Source organism: Halichoeres trimaculatus, unplaced genomic scaffold (genome assembly GCF_033239565.1).
Source record: "Halichoeres trimaculatus isolate MK-OKI-2021-1 unplaced genomic scaffold, fHalTri1.1 fHalTri1_scaffold_23, whole genome shotgun sequence".
Classification (NCBI taxonomy): Eukaryota; Metazoa; Chordata; class Actinopteri; order Labriformes; family Labridae; genus Halichoeres; species Halichoeres trimaculatus.
Genome location: NW_027437201.1, coordinates 6022259 through 6048415, shown reverse-complemented (window position 1 = coordinate 6048415; position 26157 = coordinate 6022259). Strand labels below are relative to the sequence as shown.

The 26157-nt window shown below is 38.2% G+C and overlaps 1 protein-coding gene across 1 annotated transcript; it reads left to right on the top strand.

The window, feature by feature from the left end:
- Positions 1-739: 739 nt before the first annotated feature.
- On the top strand, positions 740-25044 carry frmpd2 (FERM and PDZ domain containing 2). Its single transcript, XM_074663717.1, has 27 exons — positions 740-860; positions 1039-1202; positions 1347-1412; positions 1497-1676; positions 1791-1866; positions 2880-2964; positions 3189-3345; positions 4497-4568; positions 4705-4879; positions 5094-5229; positions 5319-5457; positions 7306-7458; positions 7827-8012; positions 8119-8278; positions 9461-9541; positions 10210-10317; positions 10718-10834; positions 13060-13241; positions 13546-13629; positions 14277-14364; positions 14902-14987; positions 16533-16716; positions 19292-19506; positions 21215-21281; positions 22917-23105; positions 23541-23612; positions 24929-25044. Exons 1-25 carry the CDS (start codon positions 740-742, stop codon positions 22952-22954), a joined length of 3120 nt encoding a protein of 1039 aa, XP_074519818.1. The 3' UTR covers positions 22955-23105; positions 23541-23612; positions 24929-25044.
- The last annotated feature ends 1113 nt before the right edge of the window (positions 25045-26157 follow it).

Sequence of the window (26157 nt, the reverse complement as noted above, 5' to 3'; positions counted from 1 at the left end):
ATGTTTTGATGTCAAAAATCAAATGTACCGTCCATGGGCATTATGCACTATGGCAGGGGTGGCCAACCTGTGGCTCGTGAGCCACATATGGCCCTTTGCCTTTCCGTGTGTGGCTCTTCAATCCATCCTTAAAAAAATATATGTATATTGTATATGTATTGTCATGAATAGTGGTGTGTCAATCCATCTAAAATATAGATATATTGATGCCAACATTGGGATTAGTATTGGCCAATACTTGGATGATAAGATTGATACTTAAGTTTGAGTTTCTTTTCTCTACATGTGCTCCTCTCAGTCACTCATGTGCCAATAGCTCTCGATCTATCTATCTATCTATCTATCTATCTATCTAGATAGATAGATAGATAGATAGATAGATAGATAGATAGATAGATAGATAGATAGATAGATAGATAGATAGATAGATAGATAGATAGATAGATAGATAGACTTTATCTCTTCTGCAGTAAAAACACAAATTTTTCTTTGACACGGCTACAAGTTTAGACACACACAAACAAAATAATTCTCGCTTTGAAAATTGTAAACGTATTGATTTTCATTTTAAATGATTTGTTTGTGTGTGAGAGGAAGTACCTTTGTGAGACTATATGTGTGATGTGGCTCTTTGTAGTATCACAGTATTTTTCGTGGCTCTTGGTCTCTGACTGGTTGGCCACCCCTGCACTATGGACAAATTGTGCATACGTGTTGCATTTGTGTGTCTCCCAGCAGGATGGGTACATTTGTGACCCTGACTGAAGTGTTGGAGGCTCGGGGTTCCCCACTGGATGAGGACGAGGTCTGGTGTCTGCTGCTCGCCAGCACAGAGGCCTTACTGGACATTTCCAAAGAAGGTAATCACTGTTTGGCATTAAAAGGTTGAAATTAGCCTTACCTTGGTCAGAAGCATCTTAGGCTTCATGTTTTAACCCTGGCATCATAATGTGTTCTCACTAATAGGATCTGAAGAGGTAAATAAATCTTGTGAGTTGTTAAATGTCACAAGTGTCTGCTCTACTTTCTGGGTTCCAGGTTCAGGTAACATGTGCAGTGTGCTGAGTCCAGGCTCAGTGCTACTCTCAGCCAATGGGAGTGTGGCCTTCAAAAGTTGTGCCCGATATGAAGACGTGGCCTCATTCACAGCTCCTGAAGCGCAGCAGGGACACACTTCATCCTCCAGGAATGCAACGGAAAAGGTTGGAAAACTTTGACTTGTTATGAGGACATCCACAATGCAGAAAAAGACTTTCACACCTTAGACTTTAAAAATACAAAAGAAGAGGCTTCAAGATTAATTTTTCATTCATAACTGATAAGTAAATCATTCCTTTGCTTCACAGATGGTTGTTTACTCACTGGGGATGACTCTTTATTGGTGTGTTGACTATCATCTGCCTCAAAACCAGGTAAAACCCTGTTCCATTGCTTTCTTCCTCACACATTTTAAGGTCTTTTGCATCACCCATTTTGCCTGTTGTGTTTTCTCCCAGCCAGTACAGCTCAGTGCAGAGCTTGAGGGATTGCTGCTGAGCATGTGTGAGGATGTAGTGGTTCGGAGGAATGACCTCCTGACAGTGCTGGAGACCTGTGAGGTTCACCATAAAGTCGCGATGCTGCCTCCTGCTGAACAGCTGGTCAGGCAGCTGGTAGAAGAAGTCTTCAGAAACTCAGTAAGTGCATTTTAAGCTGACAAAGTTAATCTAGTTTTCGTTATATTATAGTATTTACTTTTCTGATAGGACCAAATATATGTTCCACTGAGCTTGACAGATATATCTTTGCAGGTGGATCATGTGTCTGTGAGTGAAAATGGATCACCACTTACAGACCGCAGTCAAATCGTCAGGGACAGATTACACAGTAAGACAGCACTCTGAGATATCTGTTGATTCAGTAGAAAAAAACAAGGTACAGAGGAACTAGTGTACCTTGACTTTTTTAGAAAGCAACGTATCAGACATTCCCAGGAGACAGTATAATAACGTCTCTTTTCAGGCTAGACAGTCTGCTAAACTACAGCACATTTATTAAAAAGTAAAAAGACAAACAAATGTCACTTCAGCACAGCTAAATACTAGCTCTTTCTTTGATATTACATGCTCTATGCTCACATGCTGTTACAAAGCTAGCATATTTATTTTATCTCCAATGAAGTCTGCACAGAGTAAATTTGATTTCAAGGAGCCATTGTTTAGCAATTTAGAAAACATACAACTCTTTTTGTCTTGCAGTATGCTAAAAAAAAATGAAATCACTAAAATTGGTGCAAGCTATCTTTAGCAGCTAGTAAGTTAAGTCAACAAACAGGAAGCAGCTAGCTAAAGAAGTACAAGAAAAGGACTACTAAACCAGGCGAAACAAAGGTATGAAAGCCCTAATATAAACACAAGGTGACATTTAAAAAAAAGAAAAGAAAAAATGAATTCATAAAATGTTTCTAGTAAGTCTCTGCTGTTAAATGAGGCCTGTTAGCATGAATTTTAAGTAGGCTAATTCGAAGCTTATAGCAGGGAACTGGGTGTAACAGCTAGCTTAGCTATGTCCACTGACAAGCTGACAGAACATGTATAGTTTGGCTCTGATTCAAATACAGGGTGTTTAAAACTGAGTGATATTGATATTTTACTCCTTGGAGAGCTAGGCTAGCTGCTCCCTGGCTTTTAGTGGAGGCTGACAACTCCTCATTATAACTTTAAATTTACTATATAAAATGAGAACAGTTTTCAACCCTCTCATTCAACTCTCAGCACAAAAATGAATAAGCATTTGTTAATGTGTAGAAAGCAAAACTATTGCTTTTTACACATATTTCCAAGTCATATGTAAACAGTGTCACATTAGCATGCAGTAATACATTCTAATTTCTTTCCCAGGAGGCTCATTTAGTAACTCAACATGGGCTTCGAAGAGGATTTCCAGAACGTTCTCGGGAGCATCCTATACATGCGAGCCCATACGGTAAGAAGGTGTTTTTCTCACCTCACCTTTCTCACCTAACCCTAATAAAATACACTATAACTGCCAAATGCTTTAACTCAAGCAAAAAGACAGTTAACGTGTAAAGCCTAACACCCTTAGAAGAGATTTCCTCCATCAGAATTTTCCGTGCGTCTGAGTCATGGCATCATGAGTGTGAGATCTCACCTTCCTCAGACTGATAATGGAAAACCTGTCTGTCCCAGGACTCCCTCTGTGAGTCGACACAGAGAGAGTTATACCAGCTGGCAGCAGTTGAATCGAAGCCCTTGCAGTCCTTTCATGGATGGCAATCGAAACTCCAACTCGAGGTCGCTCGCACAGTTTGGTTCTACGGTGACCCTGACTGACAAGAAAGCAAAAGTAAGTCAGATAACTATATAAAAAACATCATGGTGACATGATGTACAAAAGGAATGGGTAGGAGTAGAATTTTAGCCTTATCAGTTTAAAAGAGCCATTGCATGCAATTTTCACCTGAACTCTTTTTTTTGTCAATATTTGCAATTAGGTCTGCGCTTTCTATTTTATTTTAATCCATTTTCATCTATTTGACCCCTGAGAATCAACTGGCATATCAGCCTTTTTTAGACCCAGGTTTCTAGTGTTATGTATCCCTCTGAGTATGGAACCTTCAAGTCCAGCATTAAACCAGACCAAATGCCAGATTACCAGTCTGTCTATCCAGGAATTCCATTTTTGGACCGGTTGGCTGGATGGTTGCCTGGTCCCCAGCAAAGCTAAACCACTAGACAGCCTAATCCCAAAGCATACTGGGATTCCCTTTGCCATAGTTGGAAATTAATCCATGAACAGACATCATTAACACCTCTAAGATGGCGCGAAACAGCCAAACAAAACTTATTTCAGTCAGGACCACTTTGTCAAAATAATCTGTATTTACTTGCACAGTTTCATTTGGCGGTATGGCTTTGTTCTGGGACTCCTTGCTCTTCCACGTGCTTGCGTGGAAAGCCTGAGGCAGGAAGAGCACACCTTCCTGCCCATCATGAGCCATCATGATCGGCAGAGCAGAGCAAACATGAATAAAATGACGGGAGGAGCTAGGGTGGAGGTGGGTTGCAAAGTGCCAGCAGAGGAAGCAGGAAGTAGGTTGGGATAGAGCAGTTTAAATAGCCCACTCTGAAAACAGTTTTCCAATAGGAAGGGGACACGGGATTCAGCCGAGCCATCAGCTGATCTGCACCGATGATGACAGCTGTGTTGTTAAGGCTTGACGTCGTGGCTTGCCTGAACTAATGCTACGCTTGATTTTTTTTTTTTTTTTTAGGTCAAGTTGGTTAAAGGGTCATTCTCTCATATAGTTCATACAATCTGTTTTCTTTTTTTGAACCTTTGGAGTCACTCTTTGCTAGCTATCAATAGAAATGTTGGTTCAGACACTTCTCTCCTTGCTACACTTTCAAACAGACAAAGCTCACTGAATCCGGTTACACATTGTTCATTGTTTTTAGGAGCAGAAGTCATTTTTGTTTCATAATTCTTCGATGCAGGACATGGGTCCAGAGTTTATCAGGATGTTAGATGAGCCACTGGTGGTCTTGGAGCTCCCTGGATCCATTGTGGTATGTTTCTTGCCTCTACTCAACTTTGTGAAAAGAACGTGCCTTATCTAAGAGGTACAACAAAGCATTGATCAGCAATCATAAAATCTGAACTTTTCATAGAACTGTGTTCTGAATTTTTTCCTCTTGCTAATAGTCAAAGAAAGGAAAATCTCCAACCACTCAGAGAGAGCTCAGTGTGGTGATGCCAAATGGTCAGAGCATCCTGGTCAAGTGTGAGGTGAGATCCAGAGGAGGGGACGTCTTTGACATGATTGTGGCTCACTCCAACCTGATGGAACATTTCTACTTTGGCCTTGCTTATATTGATGGTGAGGAACGTTGAAGACTGAGTTAGAAAGTCCCTAGTGACCTAATAGAGCTCAATAACAAAGACCTGGTGGGGACACATATACACACCGAAGCTTGAAAATTCTGATCTGTGATTCATTACAAAGCACCATATGAAGAAAAACAAGCAAAAAAACATTTTTTTTCTCATGAACTCACTGATTCCTTTCTGTCTTTTCTGTTTTCTCCCTTCAGATAATGAGTTTTTCTTTGTGGACAATGATACCAAGATTTCCAAAGTTGCTCCAGATAGCTGGAAGAAAGTGCCTACAACCACCTTTGTCCTTTTCTTCAGGATCAAATTTTTTGTTAATGACATTTCGCTACTTTTGTAAGTCCCATTTGTATCACAAAAAAGAACATTACTGACCAAATATGTTATATGACGATCTTTTAAATCTGTTTGTCTTTCTCTGTCAGGCACAAACAGACCCGCCACCAGTATTACCTTCAGCTCAGGAGAGACCTTTTGGAGGACAGGCTGTCCTGCCATGAGGAGACCGCGCTGTACCTGGGAGCTCTAGCGCTGCAGGCGGAGTATGGAGACACAATAACTGAGGTTGTACACTCTGAATTTGAATAACTCGTGTGGATTAAAGAAATACATCATAATAACTGAACTTTAGAAGTTTGAGTAAATGAAACATAATTAAAAAAACAACAACACAAAGTTCACAGCACAACAAAGAAAGCATATTATGAATCTCAGGCAGGAAATGAGACCATAGACTCCTCCTGCCTTGAAAATTACTGGCAGCAATCTCAAGATCTCAAGCCGTGAGAAATAAAGTTTATGCTTTAAAACTGCAGTTTCTCCGAGATTCAGCCAGAAACCTCATACACAAGCAAGTGTATATATTAAAGGTCCCATATTCTGCTCCTTTTCAGCAGTTTAATATGGATCATTGATGTCTTCATGAAATGGTTGTAACATGTTTTGGTCCAAAAAGCCAATAAATCAAGCACAGCAGCATTGTTTCCAGGCTCTCATAGCCCCTCTGTTCAGAATGCTCTGATTTAGTGGGCGTGGTCTTCATATGTAAATTAGCCACCGCTGATACCGCCCTGCTCTTCTGCGTCACTGAGAGCGGTGCCACGAGCTCCGAGTGCACAATGTTTAGAAAACAGCGAAGCTCATTTACCGTAACATTACAGGCTAAAACAACAGGCTAACCGCAGCTAAAGTTAGCATCCTGAAGCTAACACAGAGACAGGGGGGACACTGAGGAAAAGCTCTTACATCTGCTCCACAGCACACAGCATTTAAAATACTCACATTTCCAGCTCCGAGGTTTGATGGTGGATTGTTGGTAATGTGCCTGGATTCAGGGCCAGTCTATTCGCTAGCCCTCTGTTGTACTGTCCAAAGTTGGAAAAGCAGTCGGCCGTGAAGTGACTAGCACACATATGCACAGTTTTACTGAGTGTAGCTGGCACATTTCCTTGATAAATGAACTCTAGACACTTAGTCTTGTCTTCTTCCAAGATGGGTAGTTTGTGCATGAAACTCTGTGGATGTTTACAGCCAAAAACAAAGCAGTGATGGCTCTGCAACTTTGGCATTCTCCTCCCCACTGCTGGAAAGATTTATCTTCAGCAGTGGGGAGGGGAGTGGGCGGGTAGGGGGTGCGGGGGTATCTGCTCCAGTGGACCAATCAGGTCAGACTTGCTCCTGATTGGTCAAAAAAGGGAATCGCTGACATCGGCATATCCCCAAAATCCAAACAGCTCATCTTAGGTCAGGATTTTACATTCACAAGCACTACTGAATACAGGATTTGTCATTAAATATCACATTTTGTGGGCTGGGAGGAAAGCCAAAGACCCACAAATTTCACTGAAAGACTTAAAGTGATTTTTGCATAATATGGGACCTTTAAAAAAAACAGCCTGGGTCTGAGTAGCTTATTTCTTGATTGGCACACAGTGTACATGGGGTGGTTTTTGCTTTTATAAGGGCATGGCTGACATGACTGGCAGAGGGGCACTCTGTAGCTGCCTGAAAAGAGGCCGAAGACCCATTTTTTTTGCCTTGTTTGAACTGAAACTTGCTTTGTTCTAAGGACAAAGGTTCAGGCTTTTGGAGAAATACAATGCATCAAAATGTTGTTTTTTATTATTATCACACAATATTTTGATCAGTATGGACACTTTCAGCCTTAGATAGTTATTAAAACCACTTTAATATTTATGATTAAGACCTGGAGTCATCCTTGGTGTTTATGTTGTTAATGTGTTGCCAATTTTCAAGGTCACACATTTGAACACACAAGTCAAAAACAACTGTCTGCCTTTTACATATAAAAGTTTTCAAGTCTTTGCTCGTTTTTATTTTATCACAGCAGTGCAACCCTAAATTCATGCTCATTAAAGATAAATTGTTACCTGTTTGATCCATTATGTTTAGGTGTATGGTAGGAACTACTACCGCCCTGACCAGTATGTCTCCAAGAGTGTGATGGAGAAACGTGCCTTGCCGTACATTCAGGGGGAGCTGCTACGACTTCACAACAACAACGCTCAGATGCTTGCTGACGAATCGGAGCTGGAGTTCCTCAAGGTTGAAAAGCACACTGCAAAAAAACTAAAATCTTATCAAGTGTTTTTGTCTTGTTTTCAGTGGAAAAAAATGAAACACATTCACCTGACCAGTCCAGGTTGTTTAAAGACAAAAATGAGGTCTGAATCGCTTGAAAGAAGTAAAAAAAAAAAAAAAAAACTGCCAAATGAACAAGAAAAATTTACTTGAAAATTTGCTTGAAACTAGAATAATGTGTCAAAATAAGTAACTTTCCTCTTGTTCTACCTCATTTTTGTCTTTAAACAACTTGAAACAAGACATTTGCTTGTCCATGATTACAAGTAAATCCTAAAATGTACAACTATTGTTGTAATCTTATTAAGTATAGTTCCCATTGTGGACTTTAGGTGTGTCAACAGCTGCCTGAATACGGTGTTTTCTTCCACCGAGTGATGCGTGAGAAAAAGCCTTCAGAAGGGGAGATTATCCTCGGGGTTTGTGCCAAAGGAGTCACAATCTATGAGGTCAAAGATGGCTGCAGGTCAACCAGCCAGAATTTCTTCTGGAGGGAGACTGCGACAATCTCATCAAGTGTAAGTGCAAGGATTTAACAGTGTGAATCATGCACCCATTGCTACAAAATACAATTGTTTTCTTTGTGTGGTTTACCCTGAAAAGATTTCCTTTGTGTTCATGCAGCGTCGCAAATTTATATTGGAGAGCAGGGGCAGCAACAAGAAGTACACCTTCATCACAGAGAGATCAAAGATAGCCAAATACCTGTGTAACCTTTGCTCAGCCCAACACAAGTTCAACAATGAGATGAGCTCTCGCCAGCTCAGCCACAGCCTAGCCTCAGGTCAGTCCTAAACCAGTGTTAGTGGTTGAAATCTTCTCAGACACCAGATAAAAGACAAAACACTACTTTTCCTGGGTTTTGGGTTTGACTGTTTCCTCTGTGTTTCTGATGTACACCTCCAGAGGAGAACATCGTGCAGTATTCAGCAGTGTGTCGGGCTCAGAGCAGCCAACTGAAGTCCTTCTCATGTTCAGAGACGCCTCAGGACGACAGCGGTCTGACCACGCCTCAGGATGAGTCCCTCTCAAAGTTGTGTGATGATGTCGCAGCAAGGATCGAGGCTCGCATCAAACAGCAGCGGCAGAGCCTCAATGAGCAGAGGTACTCATCTAACAGTTATCATTCACTCTTACATGCACAGAAACAAAGAACACTGAAATGGAATTCTTATCAAGTGCTTTTGTCTTATTTTCAGTAGAAAATGTCTTTTAAAACAACAGCAAGAAAAAATTACGAGAAAATTTACTTGGAACTGAAATAATGTCTTAATACAAGTAACTTTTCTCTAGTTCCATTGGCAGATTTTTTTTTTAACTTGTTTCCAGCAATTCAGACCTCATTTTTGTCTTTAAACAACTTGAAACAAGACATTTTTCTAGGCTAGTCAGATGAATTTAGCTTGTTTTGAGTCTAAAAAGACATTTTTTACTAAAAATATGGCCAAAACACTTTCCATTTTTTTAAATAGTGCAACATCCATTTTTGCAACTGTTTCATACTCAAGCTACGTCTTCTTCTGCTATAAGACATACATGTGTGTAAAAGCCTTGTCCTCTCAGAGATGACAAGCTGGAACTGCATCACAGAGATAAAACTGCTGCCTCCTTCTTTTCAAATCCACAGCACCTGTTCCAGCAGCCAGCGTAGCAGCCTTGGTATGCGTTCCCCATCCTGCTCTCAGAAGAGTGGATCTGAAGCACCCTCGGGCTCCCCAGCTGCCAGAGGTATAACAATGACTGCTGTTGGCGCCTCCTCTGAATAATGACCTTACACCTGGTGTAGTCAAGTCCACTTTTCAGCAAGTTTGGTCCAACACTGAAAGAAAACTTGCCTAATTCAAAGCACTTTTGTATCTGATTTCATTAATGATATTAATCATATTACAAATAGATGAACAGTGTAGCTTAATCAAATCATTTTGAACTCCTGGTTTATTTTGTTTTTCTTCTTTGTATCTTGCAGACACTCCAACAAAGCTCGGGCCTTCGTCGGAGAGAGAAGTCATTTGTGTTTCCCTGAGGAAAGACCCAAAGCTTGGCCTTGGTAAGCTAAAAAAAACCATCGTGCAGAAACATTTAAGGAGTTTGTGAACTGGAATGTTTGGGAATTCTAAAAACCGCCATTTCATTTTCTCTTGAAACATAAATCTAAGTGTTCAGGATGTTTTGAAGTGCGCCACCACAATACTTCATGTGTTCTTATGTTTGTACTTCAAATATTTAAAAAAACACTTTAACCCTTTATGAGCCACCATGCCAAGCTTTCCAAAGATTATCTATGCTTTTTTATATGCTGTAGTGTCATTTGTTTGCATGAAACTTTTGCTCTACATCAGTACAAGCCTTATACCCCAAACTTAAATTAAATGCATCGACATTTGTCCAGAATAACTAATAAATTGCGAAAAAGAAATTCCCAGAAACAATAAAATGAGATGTCATGGCTCAAAAAAGTAAATGTAAAAACATAATTATGTGTATTCAATGTAGGAAGCAATGTGAACAACCTCGGTTTACGCTTTAAACTGGATTTGTGTAATCTATCTTATCTGGTTTCAATTCTATGACCAATCAAAAAAACTTAACATACAAATCGTAGCTTGGATGCTAAGCTGGGCTCTATAGCTAGCAAAATACACTAGCAAATTTAGGATCAGATGTTTTAAAAATGTACTAGATTGCTTTCCTAACACGTATGTTTTTGTCACACAGGTATAGTGATAGTGGGGGAGGACACTGTCGGACATTACGATTTGGGCATCTTTGTTGCTTCCATTGTGCCTGGTGGACCTGCTGATAAGGACGGACGCATCAGACCAGGTTGAAAACTGTGCTTCAATTTATATCTCCACTCCACTTACTGATTCAGTTTCTTCTCTCCAGGTTTATTTTTAAATATTATCCCTAAAACTTCATCAGCATGGTTGTCAGATCCTATGTTTTTAATTAAAACAGCAAACACCTAACTTTGTTGCAGACTGCTCCACAGGGTGCATCTAATCTGCTTGTAGGTGTTCTTGCTGGAGCATCATGTTCTATTTTTAGGGGGTTGGTTTTAGAGTGTGTGCTGCCAGAAAGTGTGAAGGAGCCGAGAGAGTAGGTGTGTAAGGTGTCAGAGAGGGTTCACCCACAGGTCTTAGCAGCCACAGATGGCGGTGAGCCCTCTTAACTCTCTGGCCCCTGCACACCTGCACCCTTTCACCGTGACCTTTACCCACAGGTGGTCGCCTGATCTCTCTGAACCACATCAGCCTGGAGGGCGTCACTTTCAGCGAGGCAGCAGAGGTCATGCAGAACAGCCCTGAGGAAGTGCAGCTCATTATCTCACAGCCAAAAGGTGTGTGTATGTGTGTGTGTGTATTGTCTGTATGAAACAATACTGAGCAGTGATCCCTTGCCCTCATTTGTTAGTGTATAATGTCAGTGGTTTTGTATTCTGCTTCATTCTACAGATGAACCTGCTCTAATTTTTACCAAATTTTAAAACTTTCCCTCCTTCTTTGCACAATTACAGTACAATAACTGAGCCGCATTCACTGATAAGTCCAGAAAAATGTTTCATTTCAATTTATGCAAAGACAAAAACAACATCTCAAAAGCTAGTACACTGGAAAGCCGTAAAAGTTGAGTTTACTTGAAAAATGCTTGTAAACCGGTTACCTAAAAAAAACTAAGTAATGAAATATGAAAACTTAAGTGAATTTAACTCAACATCTTCAGTAGTTACGATTATTATGGAAAATCATTCTACTGAATGTCTTTAATCAAATAATCCTGCTTCCTAAATGTTACAAATCAAAATATTAAGTAATGTTAAAAAATTTTGCATATCACTGTAAAAACTGATGATTTTAAGTTGTTCTTATTTAAACAGTAACAAAAGTTCAATCTACTCAGTATCATCATTTTCAACACTGAAAACTCAGACATTTAACGAAATTGAACTTTCTAACAAATTTAAAGTATTTGTGGTTTAACCCAATTGAGTAATTTGAATTTAGGGGTTTACAGTGTAAGAGTGAAAAAAAATCGATCAATTGGGTAAGCAACATGTACTAGATTCTTTTAGTAAGACAGATTTTAAGAGATGTGATGAAGCAATTTTTTCTTACCTTATTGGCAGTTTGTTAAAGAAATTTCAGCCCAAACCTGTCTGTAAATATTTAGAAATAATACATTTTGCTCTACTCGTCGGGTGAGTGCAGCTAATATTAAGTCTAAAAAGACATTAAAAAATAAATAAGTAAAAAATTAGCAATTAACACCAGCTTAGATTTCAGTTTTGCAGTGTCAGACTTTTCTCCAGTAGTTCTAACTACTTCTTGTACTGCCAAACTGTCTATTGGGTGAGACGTGGTGTGACAAAAGTGTTGTGTTGTTGTTTGTATCACCATCCTACGAGTTCATCTGAGGGTTTCTGTTGCTTTGTTTTGCTCTCAAAGCCATAAAAAAGTTCCTTCTCCACACATTAACACTGTTCAAAGCTCCAAACCAAAGCCAAGCTGGTGCACGGTTTGACTGAACAGAAAAGACAAAGTGCTGTCTTCCCCTGTCATGGCTAATCGACCACTGAGCTTTTTTCCTCATTACATTTTGATCAAAACAGTAATCCAGCACACAACTTGCAAAAATTAATGATTCATTTAATGATAATGTTTCAGAACTAGACTTTAATTGGTCAAACTATTTACAGAAAAAGGCAGAAGATCATAAAAAGGCTGTGGACACCAGCCTGGATTTATTTAGCGTTATAGCATCAGAACAACGCAACAAACAAAATAGAAAATGCAAAAAGCCAGCATGTCTGAATGCAATAACAAGAGTCAAAAACAAGCCTTCGAGTGATGTAAATTTAATAAATTCAGATTCAAAGGACAATCAAAGGTGGGAACATTCTCAGATTTTAACCAGTTATCGGCTGTCAGCAAGTGAGAAGACGTTTTAAATGATGCTGCTACACCACCTTACTGTTAGACAGAGCTTGGATTGGTTGCATGAGGTAAAAAACAATGGTTTATATATCAGACTGTTAACTACAGTTCAGGGTAAGACTTTCTTGTCCTGCATGAAGAACAATGCTTCCTTAACATATTCAGTCCTACCTATCAACCCTATACTGCCCCCTGTTTTCTCCTTATTCGTTTACAAAAAAAAAAAAAAAAAATAAAATAGATTTGCTTTTTTTTTAACTGGCTATCCACATAAAAGTGTTCAGTTATTCAGCACCCATCAAATTGACTTTGGTCATGATAGCAAGTTCTTATCATTGTGATTAATCCAAGTGCTGATTTTTCATTGAAGTTGCTTGTGAATAAGTCATTGGATTTAAATAAGGACAGGATGTGACATCATGATCAATAGCTCTGCTGAGAATTGCAGCCCCTGCAGCATTCTGTTATGAATTAACAGTGTAGAGGAGGAAAGAGAGGGGAAATGTCACTCTGAAGCCATGAGTGGCCTCTTCAGATCAGTCAATGAATCTGTTCTGCTCTGACATAAGGAATCTCATCACCATCGTTTTTTTTATTTTTTTTATTTTTATTTTTTTTGTTTAATCTACAGTCCGTCTCAGCCCCATTGGCGTGCGTTCTTCTGTGTTGAGGAACTACGAGCCCCACAGCCCACTGCTGGCAGACGGCAGGCTGGGAGAGGACAGCCTGGATGAGATTGTTTCTGTCATGATGACACCAAAGATGGGCAACAGGCTTTCTGTCCCACGAGAAGTGCGGATCGTTGGAGCACAGGTAGAAAGACGAAGCTGTTGATGTGTGTCTGAGTCATCTGACCTTGACCTAATTTAAGGGTGACCTTTCATGACCTTTTCGACACAGTATCCTTAACCCAAATCCATGTTATTTACACAAGCAACATACTTCTGTCATAAGTTCCTTTAATTGTATTTAACATCAAAAGGGATTTTAACAGTCTTAGCAGAGTATATGTTTTTTTTTCTTCTGCTTTTGATTGATTCAATTAGTCATAACTGTTTAAATTTACATTAGTATGGATTTTATTGAAACCATGTACTGACTCCAGTGTTGCTTTCAGGACAGCCCTCTTAACTGTTCAAGGCCGGAGGAGATCACTGTCGAGCTCACAAAGATCTCAGGGAGTCTGGGCATCAGCATCTCAGTAAGTGTGTGAGGAAAAACAAAAAAATCTGAACTGAAATTTGCTCAAAACTTGAACTCAAGTATCTCCACCTGCTGTTGCAAACCTTTAGCAGTAATGTAAATGAGAAGGCTGGCAGTTTAACATAGGTTTAGCTGGTGCCATCAGTTAAACTTCTCTCTCCATGTGTTAACAAGCTGCTTTTGTCACTAAATCAGTTTATACTGTAAGCCTGACTTTCCGGTGAAAGCTTAAGTGGATTGAACGAAAGTTAACTGTTAGTGTCCCATGATCCTCTAAATGCTTGTGACACTTTTCAGTGGTAGCCGTGTTGAACATTGACAGAAGAAGAAAATCTTATTCCCAGTTAAAAAAAAAGTTTAAATTAACTGTAAGAGACTGCAAAATATGTGAGGGGTTGGATGCAAGCATTGATTGGAAACATGGAAGGGGCGTACAAAAACTAGACTCCAGCAGTGGGTCTCGAAGTCCACCCTTCTCAATCTGATTAACAGCCAATGAGATTAGAGACGGAGAGAATGGTCTGCGTCACCTGACTGTCATTGATTACCTGCATTCTAGGAGCTGAACTTTACAAAAATATGCTTTAGCACAAAACTTTATATCATCAACATGTTCTGAATTTAATTAATCAATTAATCCATCAGGGTGGTGTCAACACCAACTTGCAGGGGATTTATATCAGAAGTCTTGTTCCAGGAGGGGCTGCTGAGAGAGATGGACGCTTACGTACAGGTAATTCAGCAAGCAACACTACAGACTTGAGTTATTTTAAATTAAAATGTTGTAAGCTTCACAGAAATTTAAGTTTCCATCAAGCTTCAGTAATTCTTCCAGTGGACCAAATCTATTAATAAGGCTATAGGGTGTCAGTAATACACCATTAATCATTGAAAATATGACATACAGAAGACTCAAAGTTGATTTTATCCTGAACACTCTGAACAAAATAAGATCAAACAGCATATCATTTCATTTTACACGTAAGATTTATTTTTGAGTATCTTGCCCAAAGCCATAACAGCTCCCTGATTGGACAAACAACACTCTCTTTAACACCATGTCAATGAAATTTAACACTCATTTTGACGGAAGAACTTGCTGAGTGTATTTTGGCCCCAAGCTGACACTTTCAGGGCAGAGCGAGGGAGAGAATGATATTCCAGGCCAGAAATAGAAACCAACTGATGATGCAGTGTAATTTCATCAGGGGTGAAATATAGGAGAGGAAAAATATGTTTGTTTATTTGTTAACAGCTTTCTTTATTACAGGTGACAGACTGCTAGAGGTGGATGGAATTAGTTTTCAAGGCTTCACCCACCAACAGGCTGTGAGCTGCCTGAGCAAGACGGGGGAGGTAAAGTGTGAAATGGAATTCTGCTGTGTCAGTGTGCAAAACACTCATATCATAGAAGAAAAGATAGTTTTAACTCAAGTGGTCCTCTTATTTATGTGGTCCTATAACCTGATGCAGTTCCCAGTTTGAACAGTCATTATCAAAGTCATACAATTTATTATTAATGCTATTTTTTACAGTTGTTTTTATGGCTTTTTAAAACCTTTACATGAGAGGACAGGACAGTGGATAGAGCAGGGGGAAAAAAAGGTGAGCATAGGTAGTGCATTAGAGGAAAGAGGCTTGAGGGGTAGCCTCATATGGAAAGAAACAAAAAATCTATCAGCAGTACCTGCACCCTAATTCACCCATTTTTGTGTCATTATTACTCAACATTACTCACATTTTTGTTGACTCAATCTAGATCCTAGAAACAAAAACCAGCCATGCCCCATTCCAGATTTATGTTTTTCTCCTAGCTGTCTTACTCTCTCAATGAATGTGTTGTGAAATAAGGACAAAGATCAAATTCGTTTTTAAAACAAGGCTGTAAATCCATTTCTGCTGTCAAGTTACGAGTTTTAAACACAGACTGTATAATATATGGATAATATATGGATGTAGTCTCTATGACATCACCCATTTGTTTCTGATATGGGCTTTTTCAGCCTATCATCATCTGTGGAAACACTGAACTCAACCCAGCTTTGTTCAAGTTTGGTACAGAGATGAACCTTTTGACTTTTTGCTATTACGTGGTCAAAAACTCATACGTTTTATAAATTAAAAACCTACACGTTATTAAAAAAAGGGGTATTTTTGCACTTGTAAATAGGATTTTTTTGTAAACAGGAGGTTGATGCTTTGTTGTAACACAGGACTGACTTTTGTAGTCAGCTTCTAGTGGTTGACAGGTAGCTGCACTTTTTTGCACTTGCATGTTACTTTTATTCCAATATACCAATTGCTACTGCTATATCCATATTTTTAATAAGCTTATATATTGTAAAAGTATGTTGTATTAGACATGATAAGTGTTGCATTTACCTAAAGGTCTGGATAAATATCCTATTTCAAGAAAAAAACAGCAAATAAGCAAATATAAGAATTTATTTTCTTCTGACATGAAGCATCAAAATAAAAATCATTTATATATATTTATATATATTTATATATATATATATATATATATATATATATATATATATATATATATATATATATATATATATATATATATATATATATATATATATGATTTTTATTTTTTCCTGTTTTTTACCCATTCTAAGCGAGTTAAAAAGACTTGATAAGTTTAGAGTTTTTGCAGTGTTCACAGTGTTGCCCAGCCATGTTTCAAGGTTGTACTTTTCAAATTTTACTTTTGATCCTTACTGTGTAAGCTCTTCTCTATTACAGCCCTTGTACTTTTCTATACGACCCGGCCCTTCTGCCCTCCCCATGCTTTTCTCCACACTTTCTTATTCCTTTTTTTCCAACAGACCCTTGTAGCTTCCCAGTCTTAAGAATAACATTCTTGTCGTTTCCTCTCCTCCCTTCCTCCAGGTGGTAACCTTGACTGTAGAGCGGCAGCCAGTGAGCGTACCCAGGGTTTCACTCAGCCTGGACGGTAGCAGCGTTGGATCTAATCAGAGCATCCGTCGGCTAAGGATCAATAGCTGCTCCACTATCAGCACACCTCCTAGCACAAACTCTGAATCGGCCAGGATTTACAGCTTTGTCAACGACGGTAGGAGACTACAGCTTAGGACTGCAGCAACCGTCTTCTAACACAAAATGCATACAGGCTAGGGGCTAGCAAACTTCTTTAGCCCAGGATCTCTTTCTGGGAACTGCTCAGAAATATTTGCAGAGCATTAGCGCTCTTGCAAACTTTAAATAATGCCTAAATTTTGCCAATAGATCGATCTGCAGTTCCCTCAGAGAGACAGAGCGTTATGTCCCAACACCTTACACTACTGAGGAAGGACCTGCGTGAGAGAACCTGTCCAGTCGACTCTAAGCTGTTTTGTGCTTTAATGTCCGACAAGGCTAGCCTGTCTGCTTCAAGGTGAACTTTCACACACTTCCTTTTCCTCATCCTGATCTTCCTTACTGACCCTGACCTTCTTCTTCTTATCCCCTCTGGTCTTCCTTATCCATTTGCCTCTCCCTCCCAGTCTGACATCTGTTCGCTTCCCTCTCACACAGGCAGGAAACACAGAGAAAAACTGATGTTATCCCAAACAGTCTATTCTTCATCATGATTACTTTGTTTAAATAATGGCATGGAAGAAAAGAAAAGGTGTCTGGCATGAGTCATCAGGAAAGATTAAAGGTTAGGTTCTCCATAGCAAGAATTTTAGTCACTCACATCAAATTATTGGCCAGAGCTCCTTGACGTGACTGATATCGCTGTCTTATTACATGGCTTTCTTACTAATCATCCTGCTGTTAAATGCTTGATTCTGATTGGTTGCTAGAGTTTGAAATGATTAATTTCTTCCTGTTGGCACTGAAGCACAAACTTTAGCATCTATCAGCGCTCTACTTTATTTTATTTTTTTAAACTTACTATTTTCAAACATTAGGTCAAAACATGGATGATATTCGAAATGTAAACTTTGTCCCAAGAACACATGTTAAAACACAATAGGAGCTGAGTAAAAGAGACAAAGTGAAAAAAAAATTGAGGACAACAGGCATGAAGCATTTACAAACCACAACAGTGAATGACTTGGCAGCTAAAGTAAATACTGACATACAGGTGAAGGAGAGCTCATACAGGTATTCCTGCTGTTTCCTGCATGGTCTTGATGACATCACCCATTTGTTCTCTGATACAAACTTTGAGGCCCTCCATCAACTGAGGCCATATTGGAAATGCTGAATTCATCCTTGCTTTGTTCTAGTTAAGATAAGGCAAAGAGGCGAGTCTTTAGCCTCTTTGCTTATGGCTACAGGGTGCCCACCTTAAGCTAACCATGGCAAAACTCTAAAATGTACACTGCAAAAAACTGAAATCTTATCAAAAAAATTTTTTGTGGTAGTTTCAGTAGAAAATGTCTTTTTGGACTAAATATGAGCCACATTCGCCTGAACAGTCTAGAAAATTGTTCTGTTTCAAGTCTTTAAGACAAAAATGAGGTCTGAATTGCTTGTAACAAGTACAAAAATCAGCCAATGGAACAAGATAAAAGTTAATTGTATTAAGACATTATTCTAGTTTTAAGAACCTTTTTGAGCAATTTTTTTCTTGTTCCATTGGCAGATTTTTTTTTACTTGTTACAAGCAATTCAGACCTCATTTTTGTCTCGTAATAACTTGAAACAAGACATTTTTTTATGGACTGGCCGGTTGAATGTGGCTCATATCAAGTCCAACGTGACAATTTTTACTTAAACTAAGACAAAAAACACTTCATAAGGTTTCAGGTTTTTTTTACAGTGTATTGACTTGGTAAACAAAGAGTTATAGGTGCTTTCTCTTATCCATCCATAATGTATCTGGCTACATTATTCCTTTGTTACTTTTTCAACAGCAATATTGTGTGACAACTCACAATCTGTTGCCTTATTGTGTCCATAATCGGGGAAAAGGTAAAAGCCTACGTTGCTGATGAAAAAAAAGAAATGGGGGGTGGGTAAAGTTTTTAAATATCTTAAAGACTAAAGCTTCAAGACAAGAATTTTCAGAGTAAAAGTTTGTAAAAACTAGCTGTTTCTTGCCTTTTTTCAGGTCCACTACCAACCACCTGCCTTAGTCTTACAGGAATTTTTGAGAAATCTTGATCTTACCCACAATAAGGAAGCAAATATGGATATTTATTTCCAGAAGGACCTAGTACAGAAAATCACCATTTGCAAAAAGTAAATAAAGAAATACAAATGAATAAGTCTATCTGCACAGGATTTTTTTTTAAAAAAAGTATTTTCTGACAAAATAACTCACCTCCAACACCCTGACCCTGATGTAGATCCATGGGTGTCCCACTTACTGTGTTGTGACTGTTGTTTGGTGGCTCGGCTGAGCTGTCATAGAATCCTTTTGTACTAGACTAACGTGGTTTGAGTTTTATTGTGTGTTATGTACTAGGTATGAGTGAGGAAGTTCAAGGAAGAAAACCTCATTACTTTTTTATAATGTTTTTTCTTTCCTTTTTCTTTCCTTTTTTTTTAAAGCAACAATCAAACTCAACAAGATAAAAAGCTCTATCTCTTCTCTCCACCTCCTCTCCTCTTGTCCCACTCTATTCTTCCCCTCTCATTTCCATTTTTAACATCATCCTATCATGGCAAACCAAAAACCAACTCTTCACCCTCAGACAACACCCAGGAAGTGACTCTGACTAAGAGTTCCAACGGCCTGGGCTTCAGCTTTATAATGTGCGAGCTGGATCCACCCACCCGGGACTTTGGCAGCCTGGTCCGGATTAAGGAGCTTTTCCCAGACCAGCCGGCCCAGCAGAGCGGCAAGATCCAGGAGGGGGATGTCCTGTTGGCCATCAACGGCGAGTCACTCAAGGAGATGTCCTATCCTGTATGTGCAGATTTCAAATTAAGTCTATTAGAGTTACTTAAAAAGGTTGGTTATGCTTTTCTTTACTTGTTAGGGTTTAAACACCTGAAGAGATAGAAGAAGAAACAATTGAAGAGTCTTTCCAAGATTATTCACCTGATTTGTTTTTATTCTGTTGAAGTTGGGGCAAAAAAAAGTGCAGTGCAGCTTGATGGAGTTAGCTCTTGTTTTTGATTCAGTTTGGGTGATGAGCTGTCAGCATCTCCCCCTCTGCTGTAAAGAGCTGTGAGAAGCGCATCAGTTCACATGTGTAGATATGGAGCTGAAACTTATCACCAGTGCCTTGTGACGATGATTTATGATAGATGGGATACAAAATCAATCTTTTGTGACAAAACCAGCTTAAAAGAAAAACTATCATAATGGCCTATACGGACATATTTGATTCACTTTTAGGAGTTAAATCCTCAAATCCATAAGCACATGCACCAATGTGATTGTCTTTACAATAGAACAATGTTAAACTACAAAAACAGAAAGTGTCAATGTCTTATTTTAGTGAAAACTGTCTTATTATAAGACTTTTGTGAGGAAAATTGTTATGGTACAACATTTTTCTTGACTTCTCATGGGATTGTGGCTCATATGAGACTTTTTTTGTTTACTAAACACGAGACAAACACTTGCTTACATTTCGATTTTTTACAGTGTGAACAGTTAAAGTCTATGAGAGGACTGTCCAAGTGATCTTGTAAAAGCCCCACTTCTATATTTATACATATGCTTGATTGTAATCCATGATCTAAATTAAGATTATCCGCACCAAAGTAGGTGATTTCTAAATGCTAATTCCCAGGTTCCCTGTCCAAGTTGTCCAGAGCCGGATTAATTTGAGGTAGACAGAAGTGCCAATGATGCCGGCTGACAAAGTTTAGCAGTGAGAAAAGACATTTGTCCTATTTTCTGAAGAAAAGTATTTCTCGGATTTAGTTTTTTAGTAATGGTGGATACTGTAGCTGGACTGGTAAAAAGACAAAGGATAGAGCAGGAGAAAGATAATGGGAGAGTAATAGAGCACAGGCTAAAGGCAAAAACACAAGCTAAACTGTTTGTGATAATGTTGATTCCAACCCACAGTCAGCAGTTATTCCACAATGGTCTTTTCAGACCTCGGAGTCTATCAATAAAATGAAGAGTGAGGTTACGTTAGCTCTGCTTGGAAGATGACTGGCAGGACATAACCAGGATTCACCAATGTTACAACTTTATCAACGTTACCATGTTTACAACAAAAGCGCAGCCTACCCATAAATGAATGCATTACCTCATCGCTTTGCATCCTGGACAAAGTTGTTCTGAACAAAGAAAAATAGTGTTAAAAAGAAAGATCTGCTCTCCAGTCATTTGCTGTCTTGCACCTGGAGTACATGTAGTTAGATGTAGATGTGATAGCTCATGCAGTGTGACTAAAAAGGCAGGACACGTGTATGAGACCTGAGACCTGTAAATATTTGGACCATACAGCATAATGCTGTGTATATGTAGGGCAATACACAATTTCAACATCAATTCAAATACAATGGTATCCACAATACATGAGACTGTATTGTTTTTATGAGTTTTTTTTTTTTTTAACCTTGATTGGTTTTTAGGGCATGTCTTAAAATATTTCACTACCTACCATGTCATTTTTGTATTTTACTAATCATCTCGTTTCTTCTGTTTACAGAAAGTGCTAAAGCTGTTTAAGAATTCCCCACCAGAAGTTCGTCTGACTCTGTGTCGGCCTTCACCAGGTAAACATCCACATTAGGGTAAAGGTGTCACACTCATAGACTGTATATGGAGTGGACAGCGTGGCTCCATCATTTACCATTGTACGGTTTTGAAGCTAAAATATCCCCATCACAGACGCAGCCATTGGCAGCAGTTGTGCAGCCAGAGTCTGCGCAGAAGAGACTGTGAGAGATTCTGGAAGAATCTTAGTGGAGCTGGGTGACGAAAATATATTTTTTTTTTCAAGAGTTTCATCTCTTCTTGGCTCTACCTCCTGACCTATTTTACAATCCCTGAAAAAAATACACAAGAACGACAATGTAACGTAATACCTCGTTTTTAACCTCTCATAACTAATGAAAAAGAAACTCTTCAGAAACAAAGAGGACTTGAATACAAGGCAGCCGAATGATATCTTCAAACCACCACAAAAATCGGATGTGAGAAACATTTCTATGATGTGTATTAATTTTTCTTAAAGTTTGACCAAAGCCCATCTGGAATGACTGGAGAGCCAGATTTTTTGACCTATACTGCAGCCAGCCACCAGGGGGAGCAGTTTTTGTGGCGACCACACTCTGGGCTGAGCAAGATGACCATGTTTTTTACAGTCTTTGGCAGGGGTCGGCAACTTTTAGTTTGAGAAGAGCCATTTTGCCTTAGCTCACACGGATTAAAGTCTTTTGGAAGCCACAAAATGTGTTTTAGCTTCAGAATAAAGATGAAAAAGTGTGTAACATTCTAAAGATAGTAAAAATCTAGTAAACAATTATCTAAATGAGAAGTTTTTTTTGTTTTTATGAAATTGTACGTGTAAGGTTTCAGTATTTTAATTCTCATACATTTTGAAAAAAGAATAAAAATCAAAAATTGAAATATTTGTCATTTCATGTGTGACTTTTAATATGTTGCAAAAAGTTTCAAAAATTTTAAAATTTATAAAATTTAAAAATTAAAAGAAAAGAAATTATGTGCAAAAATTTGCAAAACTTCCAAAAAATTTTGAAATTCCAAAATTTGCCACAAGTTTAAAAAAGAAAAACAAAAAAAAGTTAATTTTCTAAAAATTAAAGCAATATTTTATTTTATTTTTTTTCAAGTGGAATTTGAATAATTTTAAAAAAAATTGCAAAAATGAAAAAAAAAAAAATTGTAAAAATCTCCCCAAAAAATTGGAAGCTTTGTTGCAAGAGGTAATGTGTATTTAGTTCAACAAAACGTTAACACAGAATTTAGTGTCAATTTCTTAAATCTTAAATACCATCGGTAATAAAAACAATTTTTTTTATCTCAATTTATTTTTTTATCTCAATAAAAAAAAGGAACAAAAGCTTTAAGGAGCCACTGCAAAGAAGTCAAAGGGCTGCATGAGGCTCCAGAGCCACAGATTGTGGACCCTTGGTCTATGGTCATACCAGCAACCAGGCAGAATAGATTTTTTAGATTATATGACAAGCATTTGCAAAGAAAAATGCTTCATTGATTTTCTAAAAAAGTAGGGGTGTTTGAGCAGATCCTACCAAGAACTCACGCTGAGAAATACTGCCTCAGGCTTAATGCATTTACAGTTGCTGAACATTTGTTGTAAACAGGACTCTCACATGAACAAATCTGCAGCCCCTTCATTTTCTCACCTGTTTCTGTTTGTTCTGCAGGGATACTCCCATCCATTGATCAGTTTAACGGCACATGAAGGATGTCATTGTGTTGTACAGCCCCAGCACTGACGGATGTTCAGAAGCGACACTGTGCTTCTTGATCAATCAGGACACGATGATGGTGACAGAGACCAAAGGCAGAATGAGCGACGTGATATAATTGATGGACTCCAACCCTGCAGAGAGGTCACTGAAGTTCCACAGCGTGAAAGTGATGAGATTTAATTTGACACAACATTTTGTGACCTTCTTAATGATCAGCCACAGGCGTTTCATTTATTAAGTGTTGCCACAGTCCAAAGGGATTAACTGATGTTTTCAGTCACCTCAAACACTGCACCCAGGCACTAAGATTACGTAAAGATGTCACAACAATGAGGAATAACCTGACATGATGCAAATCAGTTTGATATCTTACACAACACACTTTGATTTCAAATGATATGACACAATTTATATCCAGATTTATGAATATTGATTTTAGAGGATGCTTCACACACGTCTCTCAAAAACTATTGCTCTGCATCTGAATCATACTGCTGTTGGCATTATCATTTCTGGCACATAACATTTTCATGTCAGCTGCTTCTTCAAAATAAAGTTGTGTCTTGTATGCTTCAGGCCTGCGTGAGACACAGTGGAGGACCAGGACAGCAGAGAGGTTGGCGTCTGGATGTGGATGAATTTGTTGAGGTAAAGTTGAATAAAAATGTAGCTTATGTATTAAATGTAGCATTCTAATTCTCTAGTATGTGAGAAAGCAAAGAAAAATAAGCTAAAAAAGAGTTTTTTTCAAAAAAAAAAAAGTCCAGTAATGAAAAGTTCATAACTAAAAGCACACACTGATGGTAGACATTTGCCCTGCATATTGCAACTGTCAGATTAGATATTCAAAGCATTCTAGTATACCTTGTGAAGCAAATAAAGCTATTTGCTATTAGCTGCAAGCTGTCAAGGCACTAGGCAAGGAACACCCTGGACAGGTTACCAGTCTGTCACAGGGCTAACATGTAGGGACAAATTCAGGCACAACTGACCTGATGAGCATGTTTCTCTTTTTTTTTCAAGGAATTAGCCGAAAACTTCTTCATCTTTGTGTTGAATGTCAAAGAAAGTTGCAATTAATACAAATTTTTGACATTAATACAACAGCCATTCTTTTTTTAGTGCTAAAAACATTTAAAATGACATAAACATAAACTTAATTAGATACAATGTGGAAAATTGTCCTTGGCTTCAAAGCATGTATAAATAAATAAATAAATAAATAAATAAACAACAAAACATCAGTAGCAAAAAAGAAAACATTTAAAGACAATGAGTTTATGTGTATATACAAAAATATAAACAAAGACAAAATAAATTCACTAAAAGAGAAGGTTAAAAAGATAAAAGTAAAGTAAAATAAATAATAATTTTATTAAAAGTATAATTATTATTATCAAAACATATTGTTTTTATTATTGCTATATTATATTATAGGACAAGGTTAATATATATATATATATATATATATATATATATATATATATATATATATATATATATATATATTTTATTTATTTTTTTCTTAATTATCACATGGACAAAATACTCATTTACCTAGAAAAATTGAATAATTTTAGGTCCATTTAAAATTTTGAAAGACTTTAGTTATTTATTAATCTCTAAGTATTTTTTTATAATCGTTTGGTAACCTGTAGCAGTCAAACCTTTAAAACAGCAATTTATAAAAAAAAAAAATAATAATATTTTTAAAGTTAATGTAAATATAAGCATTTTCATTTGCTTATTATTGTTTACACATTATTCTATAACCACAGTATTTGGATGATCATGTAAACCATGTCCTTTCATTACCTTTTCATTTCTCCACCACAAGGTGGCAGCATAGTTTTGTCAGTGAAAACACTCAACTTGAAAGTGAAGCAAATTGTGATCCTTTGTTTCAAATAACAAATAATGCAAATAAAAAGAGAAGATAATTGTGTTTTTTTTCTCCTTCACAGGAAATCCTGTGATGGATCTCTCTATCATCTGATCAAGAGAAGAGGAAGTGTGACTCAAACTGGAACAGAATGATTCTTGTAGTTTGGGGGAAAGCAGATTCTCCACATGCCAGCAGAACTTTTTTTTTTTTTTTTTTCTTGAGAAGAAAGTAACGGTTACTGAGAATTCTTGATCATTAAAAGAAGCTCAGCCCTCTACAGGCTTCCTTTGTGTTTCTAGCCTCTTATTGTTGGGTTCAAAAAAAGTTTAAGGTCACATGATGTGTTCAGGAATTCAACAACTACTAACCTTTATTTTTCTAACAAAAACAAAAGCTGAGCTCGATCTGAACATAGATGTTCCATCCCAAAACTGTCATTTAGTGTCTCGATGAACAGTCCTACAGAAACACATACACACACACGCACACACACACACACCTCCCTGGGTGAGGAGCCAGTAATGGCCCCTCGTAAATAAGGGTTCCTGTATTTCAGTGAAACCCAGTAGTGCATCTGGATCCCATCAGAGCTCGTGTTCCCTTTGCAAATGATCCCAAATGTTTCTAATTATGCCAGTGGAGTCGGCACGAGGCTGTGTGAGCGCTTGTGTGTGTGTGTTTTGGTGTGCGCGTAACTGCTCTGATGGACACGCACACCCACACACTGGCCTCTGTTTATTCATGAACGGAGTAACAAAGACGGACAGCATGGTCTTGACCTCAGCAGCCTCTGTTTAGGTCACTGCATGTGGGGATGACTGATGAGTGAAAGATGGGGTGGAGATGAATTTGTCCACTATTCTTGTCTGCTTGACGTTGCTGTGTTGATGCTCTTGAGGGATTTTTACCTCAGAGGAGTGGGAGGGTAGTTGAGGTTAAACTGTTATGCAAAAAATATACTTGTTTCTTTGAAAAATCAACAGAGGGAAGCACCATTAGTGAGAGAATGTTAGGGGTAGAGGAGACGGAGGAAGCAAAAATTGGTGCTTTGGATTTGTACATTTTACAGCAAGACCTGCGCCACGTTAAATCCAGTGGTTTGACCACAACCTGGCTGAATACAATCCAAGCAAATGGGATTATTTGCACTTCATCTGAGTTATAACTTCATAGGTGCATGACTACACACTCCAGGAAACAGCCTTAAGGTGCTATGATTACAGTCGATTTTTATAGCCCTTTACTGTGGATGAATATGCTGGAACCATGCCACTGTTGTTCACAAAGCCAAGTGTTGTGTGAGACTGG

Excerpts from the sequence above, each read along its gene's own strand:
- frmpd2 (XM_074663717.1), top strand. The coding sequence starts at position 740 with ATGGGTACATTTGTGACCCTGACTGAAGTGTTGGAGGCTCGGGGTTCC. Across the intron at positions 13,630-14,276 it reads GTCTGGGCATCAGCATCTCA|GGTGGTGTCAACACCAACTT; the intron begins GTAAGTGTGTGA and ends TTAATCCATCAG. Across the intron at positions 14,988-16,532 it reads GCCTGAGCAAGACGGGGGAG|GTGGTAACCTTGACTGTAGA; the intron begins GTAAAGTGTGAA and ends CCCTTCCTCCAG.